Here is a 16,638-nt window from a genome sequence, read left to right as displayed (position 1 = left end):
GTACGTGGTATCTAAATACTTTATTAAGGAGTAGAGCTACCTCATTCCACAGGGGCCGCAGCATCGGGCAAGACCAGAACACTTGGAGTATGTCTCCCTTCTCCGAGCAGTTACGCCAGCAAGATGGAGAGGTGGATGGCCATATTTTGTGTAGTTTTTCTGGGGTGGCATATAATCTGTTTACAAGTTTTACTAACATTTCTGTGTGGTTAAGGCATTTGGTCATTTTGAATGAGTTCAGAAAAATACGCTCCCAGTCTTTCTCCGAGAGATCCAATCTGAGATTGCCTCCCACTGAAGCTGAACTTTGGACTTGGGAGGGTCCGCCTGCGCCTGCAAAATATTATACCAAATCGTTATGCCTGCTTTGTTATTCCCCTTAGTCAATTTAGAGTAGTATAATACTATGGGCGGGCCGATTAGTCTGTTCTTAAGTGGCGGTGTTGTAAGCCAGTGCCTGATCTGCAAGTACTTGTAGAAGTCCCCTCTAGGCAAGTGGTAGAGATCACATAGGTAGGTAAATGATGAGAGTCTACCTTCATCAAATAAGTGGCCCTGTGTCTTAATACCTCTAGCTGTCCACCCTGTCAGATTTAAGTCAGGGATCTGTTTAGCCGCCGCTTGAATGGACACGTTAGCTGTTGGGCGCACCACCCCCTCCGTATCTCTGCATAGCCGGTCCCATGTTACTAAAGCATCTCTAGTAGTGGCAGGCAAATTATTAGCCGGGGGCCTCCATTCTTTGGGCACCCATACGAGATCTACTAGTGGTAAGTCAGGGTTGCGGGCGCGCTCCAGGTCCACCCAAGGTTTCTCGCCCTGTGGCAGGTACCAGTCTCTCACCTGGGACAACAGACAAGCTTCTTGGTAATTTCTCAAGTTTGGAAGGGCTAGACCCCCTGGGGTTTCCCCCGAGTCATGCGTTGCATTGCCATACGAGGAGGCCTAGCTCTCCAAATGTATGACTTCATGATTGAGATCAGTTTGCTCATTAAGCGTGGAGGTAAGCGGAAAGGCAACATGCGGAATAGGTACATTAGTTTCGGGAGGAGTGTCATCTTAAATGCTGCAATTCTGCCCAACCAGGAGACCTCGTAGCACATCCAGGTTGTTGTTAATAATATCAATTGTGTCTGCAGTAAAGAAAAATTCTTGTCTATAACTGAGTCTAGTCCCGGGGTTAACTGTATACCCAGATATGTTATCTCCGTGTATTTCCATCTGTAATTAAATTTGTCTTTCAACCATCGTAGCCTCTCAATAGAAACATTATTTGGAAGGGCTTCCGTTTTAGTAGTGTTGAGTTTGTAGAGAGAGGCTCTGCTAAAATGGGATAAAATGTTATGGATTGCAGGCAACGAGGTTTCCGGTTCTGTGACAAATAGCATGACGTCGTCTGCAAACAAACATAACTTATGTACCACTCCACGTACAGTCATCCCCCTGCACTCTTGCTCCATTCTCACTCTCACCGCCAATGGCTCTATTGATAGAAGATAAATAAGGGGGGACAGGGGGCAGCCCTGCCTAGTACCATTAAAAATAGGGAAATTTGAGGACAGGAACCCGTCACTAAATACTCTTGCAGACGGATTGGAGTACAATGCTAGAATAGCTTTCATAATATCTCCCCTAAATCCAAATTGTTTGAGAACTTCTATCATATAGGGCCAGTGCAGTCTATCGAACGCTTTTTTCGCGTCAAGCGAAAGTAAGAGCATGGCCTCTTTGGTTTTGTGGGATTGTTCGATAAGATGGAATATACGCCTCAAATTATCCAGAGCTTGCCTGCCTTGTACAAAACCTATTTGGTCTGGATGTATTAGTTTGGGTATAACAAAGGACAGTCTATTGGCAATGAGCTTTGCAAAGATCTTGATATCTGTATTTAAAAGGGCTATAGGCTGATAGTTTTTACAGTCAGAGGGATCTTTCCCAGGCTTGGGGATGACTATAATATGAGATTCTAACATCTCGGGAGGGAAGCTTCCCTGTTCAGTGCCGCCATTGTATAGTTTCTCTAGTATGGGGAGTAGGTCTGCCTGGAAGGAGCTAAAGAATTTGTAAACATATCCATCTGGGCCCGGTGCCTTGCCCCTAGGGAGCTGCTTAATTACTTGTTAGATCTCTTCATAGGACCATGGGGCGTTTAATACTTTCCTAGTGAGGGGGTCTATGGAAGGAAGAGGAAGTCCCTCTAGGAATGAGGACACATCTACCATACTTGGATAATGGGTGGATGGGTCCGTCTGCAAATTGTATAAGCTAGCATAAAAGGACGCAAAGATATCTGCTATCTCTTTCGGGTTGGAGCGTTTGGTTCCCTTGGGATCTACAATGGCCTTGATACGGTTACGAGCCTGTACTCCCCTTCGCTTCCTTGCCAACAGCCTCCCTGCTCTATTTCCTGCCACATAGAACTTTTGTCGCAACTTTGCTAACGCAGTGAGGGTGCGGTCTAAGAGCAGTTTTTGTAACTCTGCTCTCACCAGAGAGATCTCAGTTCCCAGTGTTCTAGAAGGATTTTTTTTATTCCTTGTTTCTAGGGTAGTAAGCTTAGACTCGAACTGTCTGCCGGTAAAGATTTGCTCTGCGTAATCTAGCGGCCACCTGAATTATTGTCCTTCTAACTACCGCTTTAAGAGCGCACCAATATGTAAAGATAGAAGTGTCTTTAGGGTCGTTGGTTTGTATATATGAGCGGATAGACTCTGTGACTGCCAACTAACTTGGTGTTACTTTTAAAAAATGACAATGACATGCATGAGATGCTGTTTGTGTCCCAAAAAATGTAGGGTCATTTTCGGGATTCTGCAACAGCATGTAGGAGAATGCAGCAGCTGCAAGAAGACTAGCATTTGAGGGGAATGTACTTTAGTCCAGCAAAGTAGTCACCTGTGAAGAGAGTGCAGACACGGTTAGCTTGAGTCAAGTGATTGCCTTAATAATACTTTTTGAAAATCTGCTAACTATATTGTAATTGTAGATCTAGGACTTAATTAACTTTGCCAGGATCCAAGAGCTATCAACATCTTGTGAGGACGTCTACACCTTCAGTTTCTCTGGCAACTGCTTCTCGGAAAAAACTTGGCTATCCCAAGACACCCAGTGTTGATGCAGATGAGTTGGCACAACATTTTGACATTTGCTCTGCTTTAACAGAATTGCCCAAAAATCGTGACAGCTATGCCATAAAATGAACTACAAATTCCATGAGGAAGGCCATTATCGGCAATTACATCAAAGTACACAGACTTCTATGATGATGGATTCCAGCGGGGATGAATTAGTATTGTTTGAGGAAGATTAGCACTGAACCCTGCCACCTGTTTCTGAATGAGCTATGCTACAATAAAATGTAACTGCAGATTTAGACCAAGCCAGGCAGGCCTTTAATTTATATTTCAGCAATTACAATTAGCAATGGAGCTCTTCTCTTTGGGTGTTACACATACAACGCAGTAGAATTTGCCTGCAAATTTTACAGACAAGCCTGCTTGGCCTCCTCTTAATCACTGACTCTTTGAGCACTCATCTTTAGGTGTATATTAGACCCTACACTTTGTAGTGCAAATTCAGAAAAAAGAGTGCAATGACTGGTATATTAGGATTTCAGCAATGAAAAAAAATCTGTTCTTCTATAGGGTGTATATGAGACCCCAAACACTTTGTAGTGCAAATTCAGAAAAATACAGTGCTATAGTAGAATTGTATAAATTGATTTAATCCTTTAAAAATCAGCTTTTCTGAATAAGAACCTGGAGCATGAATAAGAAGTGAATAAGAAGCTTGCTTCAGCTTCGTATCTGTATGTGTGTGTGACAAAAATAGCTACGTATGCTATAATAAGGACAAAAACATGTTCCTGTGCGCTGTTTTAAGTGATTGTATCTTGTTATGAAATAGGGGATTTTGCATTTCCTGTCAAACAGCAGCTGGGAACACTTTTTGGGATTTATAGAAACATTACAATATTTGTAAGTGCCTGAAGTACCATAATGCTTTTTTTTTTTTCCTTTCATTGTTATTTGTTTTGCACAGACAGCCTCAATTATTTGATATTGTATTATGTGGAATGAGTTGGACTTAGGAATGGCCATTTTACTGGTCATATAGTAATAATGCAGTAATAAAAAGTGACAGGTGATATGGCTTTTTTTTATTATTATTGTTATATTACTGGAATATGTATAGCTTGATATGTTTTTTTTTTTTTATTCCTTTTTCCCAGCATCCTGGTTATCCCATGTTGCTTTAGAAAGTAGGTACTAATAAATACAATCAGGGGAGATTCTTTGCAGATGGTTGGTGGTGTGTCTTTCTCAGGAGAAATCCTTTTGTGGAGGCACACTACTTAATCAGTTATGCTATACCATGCTTTGCAGATTTCCTCAACACCCTGTATTTCAGCAAAGCAAGCTTTAGAGTAGGTATGGATGAACTTTAGTGATGTGGGATATACTTTTTACTTACTCATGGTGCAGTGATCTTCCATCCTCTTATTTCGGTGAAACACGAGTCGTGCACACTTGCATCGAAGCCAAAAGGAACAAAAAAATTGGTTAAACCAGCCACAGCTTCATTTGGAAAACATTTCGACATATATAAATAAAATGTAAAAAAGTATCTATTTTTGACTGTAAGGGGCGTATTCAATTGTCTGCGGAAACGCCAAAAATCTCGCGCTCGTCGCACTATTACCGTTACTATGGTAATAGTGCGCGTAAAAACCATTAATACGGTAATTTTCTCGCTGGATTTCAGCTCACAGCTTCCTGAGCCGCGAGCTGAAATCCAGCTAACTATTGTCGTATTAACGGTAATAGTTTTTCCGCTGCGCGGGAAACAAACATTTGAATATGCCGCTAAATGTTATTTCACCTCTAAGTATGGAATTTGTGTACATATAAAAATAGGCTCTAATACATATTTACAAAATACACAGCTAATACATTTATTTTATACGTGTGTGTGTGTGTGTGTGTGTGTGTGTGCACACAAAATCATGAAATTAACCAATTCATGAATTTGTACATAGTGTAGCATTCCGATGCTGGAACATATCACCGAAAATGTAACTCCTTGGTTGTGTATGTGTCTGCATATAAAAGTAGTAAGAAAAAAACAAACATTTGTCTTCCAGATGTCTCGCTCTATGTAACAGCAAAAAGATTAAAAACAAGTGAAACGAATTTTGTTATTCAGACCTTTTTTAAGATTTTTTATTTATATTTTCCCACTACATCCACCGTTAGAGGGAGCATTGGGATTGAGGGATGAAAGGCAGTTTGCAGTTTTGATAGGAAAAAGTAACAGATAGCAATGGTAGGGTTACCCTTGGCTGATGTCTTTCTGTTGTGCAAAACATTTTTTTCTTTGTATGTCTATTAGAGAAATCTTATAGGAGCATTAATAAATGTGGTTATAATTCAGTCACTGTTTAAGCAGATTGCCTAAATTTTTTTTTTCCTTTTAATTGTGCCATCATTGTTCCTGGATATTTGTTTACATATTATGTGTATATATGTATGATAATAATCTGCTTTTCCATGTTTTCTTTTGTTCTAGTTCCAGTCCCACCAGATCTTCCATGTCCTGGTTGTGGCAGCAGCTTTTATCCACTTTTATGGCGTTTCAAACCTGCAGGAATTCCGTTATGGGCTGGAGGGAGGTTGCACAGATGATTCTCTCCTGTAATGTATTAGACTTGCCCCTTTCATCTGGCAAAATACAAGACCAATGGGCTAGAGGACTGAACCGATTTTACTGCCCAATTGTATTTAGACAATATGCCTGGAAGTCTTCAGTTATAAGGCAATAGTCACTGTTACCTCTTCATTATGGAATACAAGAGCATTTCATGCACAAGATGTGAAAGGATAAAAAATGAGCTAAGATATATTTTGACCATAACCTTAAATTGCCTTATATCCCAAGTGGAAGGGGTACTAGTTTTATTAATTTGTTTATATCGAGGTCTCTGCTACATTACTCCATTTATTTTTTTTGTTTTAAATTGATGTGGAATCTGGTATAAAATGAACTTTCTAAAAAATCACATCCTATAAGAGTTGCAAGTTCATTGCACTAATGAGAGTCCAGTGCTGTAAGTGCAAGGTATTGACAGAGCCAGGATTACTAGGCTACTCAAACATACAGTATTTATACATTACATGGCTTAAGGTATGTGGACACACTGTGTAATTAGTGTGTTTAGCAATTTCAGCTACAGCCATTGCTAACAGGTGACTAAAATAAGCATACAACCATGCAATCTCCAGCCAGTCAAACATTCGCAGTAAAACGGGTCGAACTGAGCTTCATGCATTGGTTTTCCAAAGCCGCACACAAGCCTCAGATCACCATTCGTGATGGACTGCTGTAAAGCACACTGGACTCTGGACGCCATTGGACTCTAGAGTAGTGGAAATGTGTTCTCTAGTGTGACTAATCATGTTTCACCATCTGTCAGTTTAATGGAGAAATCTAGGTTTGGCGAAAGTCAGGAGAATTTGTACTGCCAACTGTAAAGTTTGGTGGAGGAGGAATGGTCTGGGGCTATTTTTTCATGGTTGGACCGGGAAGGGAAATGTTAATGCTACAGCGTACAATGACATTCTAGAGAATTGCGTGGTTCCAATTACAAAGAAGGCCTATTATGTTTCAGCATAACAATACCCCTGTGTACAAAGTGAAGTCCATCAATAAATGGCTGTGCAGGGCTCTGTGCAGACTAGCCTGCACAGAACCCTGACATCACCCCCATCGAACACCATTGAGATGAATTGGAATGCCGACTGCGTACCAGGTCTTATCGCCCAACATCGGTGACTAACCTCACTAATTGTTAGATTGTGGCTGAATGTTTGTTAATCCCCAGCAGCCATGTTCCAAAAATCTAGTGGAAAATCTTCCCAGAAGAGTGGAAGTTTATTGTAGCAGCTAAAGGGGGGACCAACTCCATATTAATGATCATATTATTGAAATGTTCAACAAGCACATATGGATGTGATATTCACATACTTTTGGCTGTGTAGCGTTTAAATATATATAATTACTTATATATATGTAATGGGCTTGCTTCACCTTCATATTCATATAATATATGTATATCAATGCGTGATTATCCAGGTTATTCAAACCAGAATAAGATATAATAGTGATGTGGTGTCCAAAAGATCAGTCCAGTGAAAATCCAATGCGCTAAAATATCTGTGGATCAACTTCAAGTACCTACACTCTCTTCGGGCATGGAAATCTACAAAGGAAAGAGAGAGGGTGCTCCATAGTACAGTATAAGAACTTTAATTAAAAATACTTCATGTGGATTAAAAATACTCATACGAGATAAAACTGCAAAACATGTAGTAATAATGATGATCACAACACAATCCATAAATGGGTAACAGATTAAATTGTTTGGTACATGCATACCTTACCAGTGATGGGAACCTGTTGTGATGTTCATTATTACTACAAGATTTGCTGTTTTTATCTTGTATGAATAGTTTTAATTCACATGAAGTGTTTTTAAATAAAGTACTAATAGTGCACTATGTTGCATCCCTTCCTTTTTTTTTTTTTTTGTAAATACCTACATATATTCACTTATGGCAGGGCTTGATGCTATGGAGAGGTTAAAGGAGATTTGTGACACATTTTAATGCTGTGGAAAATGAAATATAATTACAATTTTGCTAGTTTTCCATAGTATTCAGAGTGTAATATAAATATATGCTTATTGTTTCATTATGGTGCTCCTCATCTTTTAGAATGTTGCATAAAACCTTATAAGTTGCAATAGTATATAAATAAATGGTGATGATGATGAATAGTGACTGTTAGTTTAGGGGTTCATAAACAACACCATAAGAAAGGAAAGGAGCATCTTAACCAAACAAATGTAATCAAAGGAATACACTGCAAAGTTGAATTACATTTAATTTTACAGAACAAAAAAATCTTTGTTTTTAGTTTGCAACTTAATAAATTTTCTACTGAGAAAGTCATTGTACCATATTACATACACTGTAGTTAAACTATCCCTGGCTCACCTTTGAAGTGAAACTTACTTGAAAATTTTCTAAGAACTATTCGGATTTAATGGCAACTCCTTGATAATTGTAATCTTTTTTGGGGAGAGTGGTTGAACTCCATTTGACAAAATCAGGAAATCAATGGCACAACACCTTTATCATGTCTGTAGTGTATGTCAAGCACTAGGCTAAAGACTGACTGATTTACTTTACGAAAGATAAATCCATTCACTTCTATACAATATTGAAGAACAGAGAAATCACTAAAATAATGTAATACACTCCTACAAGTGGGAAGATGTATTGGATATCAGAGCATACCATATTTCCATTTTGCAAGGCTCTGCTCATTATAATTGTTTAATAATCCAATGTCTATAACAAAAAAAATACACACCATCACATATCCACAATTTTTACATGTACCTGTTGTTCTGTTATTCCCTCAACTCTAGTATTTTCAGTGCCCTCCCAGTTTTTCCTTCCTAATTTATTGTGTGATATGAGGATTGTGTGTTGTGACCCTTTGAGAGGCTTTGAGAGGCTTTGAGAAGGTGGAAAGAGAAGGAGATGATTGTAACTTTATATATGTGTTTGGTCCCTAACCCAACTATTGTCCTCTGTGCATTTGAAGTAGCTGTTGGCAAAAATTACTTTCTCTTCCAACGAAACATAAATGTGTTCCTCAAACATTTGCATTTGTTTATAGTTCTACATATGCTGTAATAATGTGTTTCTTTCACAAATTATCATGATTACTTGAGTTTGTTTTTTATTGTTTGATTCATCTTCTAGCTCATGCACAGACATTAGTTAAGTGTAACTTAAACCTTGTACTTTGTCTTTGTTTCAGTGTAATTTAAGAAGTGTGACCATTAATGTGACCACACTTCACTGCTGTTCAGTGTGGTGTATTATATACTTAATCCCACTGGGTCGCTAGGTTTGGTGTAGTTATATATTTTTGGCCATTGTCAAAGTCGCTCAGATCCTTACGCTTATACTTTTTTTTTTTTTTTGTGCTTCCACCATGTCAATGTCAAGGAATAACTGTTCAATTGCTGCCTAATATATCCCACCCCTTGTCAGGTGCCATTTTAACGATATAATGTTATTCAGGACAATGTATATATTGACATTGTAGCTATAAACATGCCTAATCTATTGTAGAACTCTGAATGTAGTATTAATAATATTCTCCAACATAAAAGGTGGAAGTAAAACAATATTATAATGTCATATGTACATAAGAAAAGAATGAAGCACAAGTTAATGCTTTTTATGAGTAGTACACATGTTATTGGTAGAAAATTAACCATTAGGTATTATGTTAAAGCATTATAGTGCACATTCTTAAAGCCTATAAAACGTGCATTGACCCAGTAGTCCAAAAAAGTATGTAAGCAGATGGACTTGCACACACCCAGAAACTCTCTCACAATTCTTTGCTTTGTATCAATTTTGAGGTTGCCTGCAGCGTAGCATCAACATTTGATTATACACAATGAGAGTTGTATGGAAATATTTATCAAGCACAAAGCTGCAGGGAAGCTTTGACAGGTATTAATGAACACACTTCTAATGCTTTGTCAAAACGAAGACAAAATACAAGGTTTTGAACATACTGTTTGCATTGTTTTTCCATTTCCAGTGTTTAAGGTTCCATATTACAAACTATATACAGTGACCTTAAAACAGAATTGGAAAATTGATTGTGGGCACACTTGAGATTGATACTCTTTAGTTAAATATTTTTATTTTGGCGCATCCATTGTTCATTAAAGTAAAGTATGTTTATTAGAAAAGCATTCTATGTTACCAGTACATAACTGGATTATATATAAATTACTGTTGCTGCCTGTTTCACCATAAAGGCACATCTCCCACATACACCGATTCTAGTTATGTATTGTTTATATATAGCATATTTATTGCTACTCCGAGAAAAGGATAAGCCACTCCTCACTTGCAAAAATTCAAGTGAAAACATTGAGGAGCATCTTCAGTATTTTTACATGCTAAAATGAAAAAAAGGTTATTGAGACATCAATTTTGCAATTGCTGCCTTAACTGAGTGGAAGCTGCTTTGATGATCTCAGAAAAGTATAAAACTGAATTGTCCTGCTTTGATTTTTGTTTAATGGATAATTCTCTGCAACACTTGAAATTTCAGTTTTGTATTGAAACCTGTTCCCCAGAAGTTAGTTACTCCAGTGTTCAGTCTCTCCAGCAGGTCTCCAACGATGCTGCACGTCAATCACAGCTTTGCACACCCCTGCAGGCATTGTGTTGTTGGTGGACAACATTCTCCCTGTCTAGGTGGGGATCAGCAGAGGCAAGAAGAGTGTGGCATGATAAGGAAGTGAAAAATAAAATAAGTTTGCAGCACACATTGTTGTCAATAGTTCATTAGTGAAGGAGGCCACACTTCGTGTAACATGGCCATATTGCACAATCCTCAAACGACGAAATCTGAAAACGATTTGTACAAATGCAACTGTTTAATGTGCTGCACCAAGCAAATGAATCGCACTGTGCATTTGCCCTCTGGACATCTGTAGTCAGCTTAAGGGCTAGGAGGTATATTTACTAAACTGCAGGTTTGAAAAAGTGTAGATGTTGCCTATAGCAAGCAACCAATTAGTATCTAGCGATCATTTTGTAGAATGTACTAAATAAATAATAACTAGAACCTGATTGGTTGCTAAAGGGCAACATCTCCACTTTTTCAATCCAGCTGTTTAATATTCTCTCACTTGAGAGATTAAGTGGTATATTTATACCACTTAATCTCTCAAGTGATTTTATTGGGCTTTATATGTGATGTTTTTTGTTTTTGTTTTTTTAAATGGAGTTTTCCATGGTATAGTTCACACTCACATATCTTATGTGCTGACATGCATGTGTCCCATTCTTCAAGTGAATAATGTCCAGCTCAGTGCATAATAAAATCACACTTTAATGCATTGTCATTTATTTTTCGTGTGTTGAACAAAGCCTGGTTGAAAACAGCCTAAGGACATGGAACAAACTTTAAGGAACTGGTTACTGAGAAGTTACTGACAGATTTCTGTAACATTCAATGAAAAGGAGTGCAGTTCACATTTCTGTACAAATGTGAACTGCATTCAAAAAAACTACACTGAAGCTTGTGTTATTGCTCTCTTGGAAATGAACCAAAGCTACTTTTGTGAAAAAGTAGCCTGCTAAAATAAATTTGATCTAAGGATTATTTTACTTTAAAATGTATTTGTATTTTACTTTAAAATTGTTAGAGCCTCATGGTTTATATGATGATCTCTTTAGCAGCTGTTAGACTTTAGGGGGCATATTCAATTAGCCACGTTGCTCGCAAAAGTAACGCAGCGTTAAAAGTATTACTGTTATTATGGTAATTCTAACCTGGATTTCAACTCGCTACTCCCTGAGTTAAAGGTACCCTAATGACGGTAATTACGCGCACTATTATCGTAATAACTGTAATTGTGCGCAAGCCGTGTTACTTTTGACAGTAACGCGGCCAATTGAATATGCTCCTAGAACTCTTGGGGTTAAAACATTAGTTTAAGATACTGAAGCAACACTACATCGGCATTCCTTCAAAATGAGAAATTCTTTACATTTTTTGAATATAAATGAAAATATGAAAAAATCATTCTTTACAACCATCTGCTTTCTAAATTTTGTATAAAAGTAGGATTTATTTTTTTTCTTTTATGTTATGTTACTGTCGACCATACTTTTTATTTGTTTTTCTCAGTGTTGTATATGCAGGGTCGTGGAGGAATATCCAACTCCAGTACTGATATGTCATATTTTCAAATAAAGAGACCAATTTACTTGATTAAGTTTATTTCGTCTTTTTGATTGTTTATTTGGTGAAATAGTTACTTTTGATTTTGTTTATAATATGACATTTTATTTATAAACAAATAAGTTGCACTATTTGAGATGTTCATGGTCCTCTATTCAGCTTTATTATTATCCTTTCTATATGGCAATGTAGACCCTTTGTAAGGCCCTATAGATAGAGTTTACAGCAAAACAGTACATGGCATAACAGGACAATACAATAAACACATTGTAGTTTAATTGACAGTTAAGAATAGCCATGAAGGGCCAAAAGGTGGAATGGGTGCTCCAAAACCACTATTACTAGAAAAGGGAGAGAGGAAAGTATTGGGAATGAATCAGAGCAAGCTGAACATGTGCCGAAAAGCATGGGCCCAACTAACAGGATTGGAGCCAGTGTTGGAGGTGTAAAGACAAGGGAGATGTGGAGACAGGGCATAGAGGTGCAAAATATATCTGGTGTGTTGAGAGGAGGAGTACAAGAGGGAAGAGAGCCATGCTCACATGAGCTTACAATCTAAAGGGAATGGGAATAAAATGGGGTGACACATAAAGGTGAGTCAGTGTAAAGGGAACTAGAAAACATGAAAAGGATAGAAACGAGTGGGTGACACAAAAAGGTGAATGAATGAAGGTGATGTATACTTCGCATTTGTGAAAATTCACACGGGAGATAGGAGTGATGAAAGTCAAACAGGATAATGCAGCATTATATGAATTTTATTGTGTAAAAATACTTATGGCACTTCGTAGTGCCATATGGTTCTCCCATATGCCTCCAAATTACCCGAGCAGATTGTCTGCAGCCGCCTCACCAGACACCTCTCTGACAACTCCCTCCTTGACCCTCTCCAATCCGGCTACCGCCCCCTCCACTCCACCGAAACAGCCCTGGCTAAAGTCACTAATGATCTCCTATCAGCCAAACCAAGGGTCACTTCTCTATACTTATCCTCCTTGACCTCTCCGCGGCCTTCGACACCGTGGACCACCCCCTCCTTCTGCAAACTTTTCTCTCTCTCGGCCTCTCTGGTTCTGTCCATGACTGGTTCACCTCATATCTTGCTAACCGCTCCTTCTCTGTATCCACGTCTAGTTCTACCTCCACCCCCTCCCCTCTCCCTGTAGGAGTCCCTCAGGGCTCTGTTCTTGGCCCTTTACTCTTTTCCCTCTATACTTTCTCCCTTGGGGCTCTCATCTCGTTTGGTCTTCAGTATCACCTATATGCTGATGATATTCAACTCTACATCTCTTCTCCTAATCTTTCCTCCTCCCTCCTCTCTTGTGTAACTGACTGCCTCTCAGCCATCTCCTCCTGGATGTCCTCACGCTTTCTTAAAATGAACATCTCCAAAACTGAAATCATTGTCTTTCCCCCACCCAGATTCCCTTCCCACCATGACCTCTCCATTGTTGTTAACAACTCCACTATCTCCTCTGTCACCCAACTCCGCTGCCTGGGAGTCACTCTTGACTCCACTCTCTCTTTTGCCCCCCACATCCAATCCCTCGCCCAAGCCTGTCGCTTCCAACTCCGTAACATTGCCCGCATCCGTCCCTTCCTCTCTCAAGATGCCACCAAAACTATCATCCATGCTCTTATCATCTCCCGCCTCGACTACTGCAACCTACTCCTTACTGGCCTCCCCTGTTCCCACCTCGCCCCCCTCCGCTCTATACTCAATGTGGCTGCGAGACTCATCTTCCTCTCACGCCGCTCCTCCTCTGCCTCCCCTCTCTGTCTTGCCTTACACTGGCTCCCCTTCCCCTATAGAATCCTTTTCAAACTCCTTACCACCACTTACAAGGCTCTCTCCCAGTCTACTGCCCCTTATATCTCTAACCTCCTCTCCATTCACACTCCTGCCCGCTCCCTGCGCTCAGCCAATGATCGCCGACTCTCCTCCACTCTGATCACCTCTTCCCACTCTGGAATCCAAGACTTCTCCCGCGCTGCCCCCCTTCACTGGAACGACCTCCCTCGCTCCATCCGTCTCTCACCTAACCTGTGCTCCTTCAAACAAGCACTTAAAACTCGCCTGTTCCTTAAAGCCTACCAACCATCCACTTAACCTCTCATCTCTTCTGTTCTCCCCTGGCCCCACTTTTTCTCTCCCCTTTGCTTCACTGGCTCCCTTCTGTGCCTGATTTTGTTCACCCTCCCTTAGGATGTAAGCTCGTATGAGCAGGGCCCTCTTTCCTCCTGTCTACATACCTGTTCTTCCGCTCCGTCTCTGCTGTATTTGCCTGCCCAGAGTTTCTGAAGTATTGGTATTTTATGTTTAATGTTCTGTACTGTTTTACCCTGTATGGTCTACTGTTTGTACTGTACGGCGCTGCGGAAACCATGTGCCTTACAAATAAACAATAATAATAATAGTGCCAAACAGGCTTCGGCCTCTGCTTGTGAATGGAGAACGTGAGTTCCTCATAGAGAGAATTCTTGACTCAAGAAAAGTTCAAGGTCAGGTCCAGTTTCTTGTGTATTGGAAGGGTTATGGCCCTGAAGAGCGATGTTGGGTACCGCAGAGGCGTCTCCAAGCTGACTCCTCAAGGGGAGGGGGGTACTGTTACCAGCCACAACAGCCTGGGGTACCGCCACAACTCTCCTGCTGCTGGCTGCACTTCCTGTTTCTCGTCCCTGACTGTTGCCAGTGCAATAGCCAGACGCAGAGTGTCTTGTTAGCATGCCCTGGCAGCACAGGGCATCCGGGCGCGTGTGCTGAAGTGAACACAGTCTGCGGGCTGATTAATGAGGGTATTTATTAATTAGTCAGGTCTTTGGGATTGTTACAGGGCAAAGCACTGATTGGCTGTTTCCAGTATTTAAGGCAAGGAGGGCTTAGTCTCCCTGTCAGTTATAGCATTCTGTTACAGTCTGTTACCTGCTTCTGTGCTGTGTGGGTGTTAAATCTTGGATTGCTTTCTCGTGTATGATCTCTGCCTGTTCCCGGACTCTGAACCTTTGCCTGTGGCCCTGACCCAGCTTGTACCAGACGCCTCCACCTGTGCTCTGTCAGGCCAGTCAGAAGTATCAATTTTGTCCAGTCCGCAGACCTCTGGCCTGTCCCTACTCCCTGAGTGTGGCCGTGTGACCATAAACTTGTACTACTCTGAGTATAAGACCGGGGGGCATCCGAGTACCTGTGAGCATAATCAGTCTCTACGGGAAAGGCGGCTGCTATAGGTGAAGACATCTTCTCCTAGTTCAGTGTTGGCTAACCTGTGACACTCCAGGTGTTGTGAAACTACAAGTCCCAACATGCTTTGCCAATATATATAGCAGCTTATTGCTGGAAGGGTATGCTGGGACTTGTAGTTTCACAACACCTGGAGTGTCACAGGTTAGCCAACACTGTCCTAGTTCTACAAGTTTATGCTGCACTGGTTGCCATAACAATAATAAAGTGTTTTTCCAATAGGTAGATAATTATTTGGGAGGCTGGATTGTGAGTGTACATTACATAGGTACTAATGTCTTCACATAAGACATAAGTGATGTTAATACATGTATTAGCTCCAGTAAATAATATCTATAAAACACTGATTTCTTATAATCCGCAAGTTCTGATGTCATTACTTCAGTGTTCTTTAGATAAATGTGTGCATTATAAGGAATAATGCACCCATATGCAAAATTATTAGGAACATTACAAGTAACCGCAGATTTTTGTGGCCTTGCACTTTTAGAAACTCCTTCTAAAATCCCTATACTTCACAACAGGGAGTGCATTAGCCAATATATGGCTAAATTACAGTGATTGTGTGTGTCTTTTTTCCCCATAAAAAGAGAATATATAGTTTGAAACACACCTTATCACCTCATGCTTAAAAATTTGCATACAGGGTTGTGGCTGAATCAGAAACTCTGCATTTCAGTTTCATTATATTGCTCATAGAAACAAGAACATGAGGATGGAGTGCACTTTGTTATTTTACATTCTCTTATGTTCTAATATGTTCATATACACATATACCAATCCTAGTGCGCCACTGTTATGGCATTATTTTTCAAGGGATTATTATTTATAATGTATCTACATTTCAAAACACCGTTAGCCAAAAGCTCTCCTGACGGCACTAGCCAAAGATACGTAATTGTCGCCAGTCTCTGTATCAGACTTGCAGAGGCGGGCTGGGCCAGGGGGGCAGAGGGGCTTATGCCCCCCCCCTGTGCCGGACAAAACAAATATTGTTTTGGGCTGGTTCCTACAGTCAGACTAGGTGGCTGGCCCCTCCCCCGGGACCAGCCACCTTCTCTCATTGGCCGCGGATCCTTAGATCCTCCCTCCTGCTCTGTCTGCCGTCCTATTGCCGTGTGTGTGTGTATGTGTGTTCAGCAAATGAATGCAGAGTGTGTGTGTGGTCAGCGAACGAATGCAGTGTGTGTGTGGTCAGCGAATGAATGCAGTGTGTGTGGTCAGCGAATGAATGCAGTGTGTGTGTGTGGTCAACGAATGAATGCTGTGTGTGTGTGGTCAGCGAATGAATGCTGTGTGTATGTGGTGTGCGAATGAATACAGTGTGTGTGTGGTGAGCGAATGAATACAGTGTGTGTGTGTGTGGTGAGCGAATGAATGCAGTGTGTGTGTGGTCAGCAAATTAATGCAGTGTGTGTGGTCAGCAAATGAATGCAGAGTGTGTGTGTGTGTGTGTGTGTGTGTGGTCAGCAAATGAATGCAGTGTGTGTCTGTGTGTGTGGTCAGCGAATGAATGCAGTGTGTGTGTGTGTGTGGTTAGCAAATGAATG

The 16,638-nt window shown here is 40.4% G+C and overlaps 1 protein-coding gene across 1 annotated transcript in view; it reads left to right on the top strand.

The window, feature by feature from the left end:
* Positions 1 to 11,880, top strand: part of ADIPOR1 (adiponectin receptor 1) — a 56,503-nt gene extending 44,623 nt beyond the window's left edge. The window contains exon 8 of the mRNA XM_075195710.1: positions 5,569 to 11,880. Within this exon, the coding sequence (XP_075051811.1) occupies positions 5,569 to 5,697 (129 nt within the window). The 3' untranslated portion in view covers positions 5,698 to 11,880. The remainder of the gene's footprint in view (positions 1 to 5,568) is intronic.
* Positions 11,881 to 16,638: the final 4,758 nt, after the last annotated feature.

Source organism: Mixophyes fleayi, chromosome 2 (genome assembly GCF_038048845.1).
Source record: "Mixophyes fleayi isolate aMixFle1 chromosome 2, aMixFle1.hap1, whole genome shotgun sequence".
Lineage (NCBI taxonomy): Eukaryota > Metazoa > Chordata > Amphibia > Anura > Limnodynastidae > Mixophyes > Mixophyes fleayi.
This window is presented reverse-complemented; position numbering and strand designations above follow the sequence as displayed.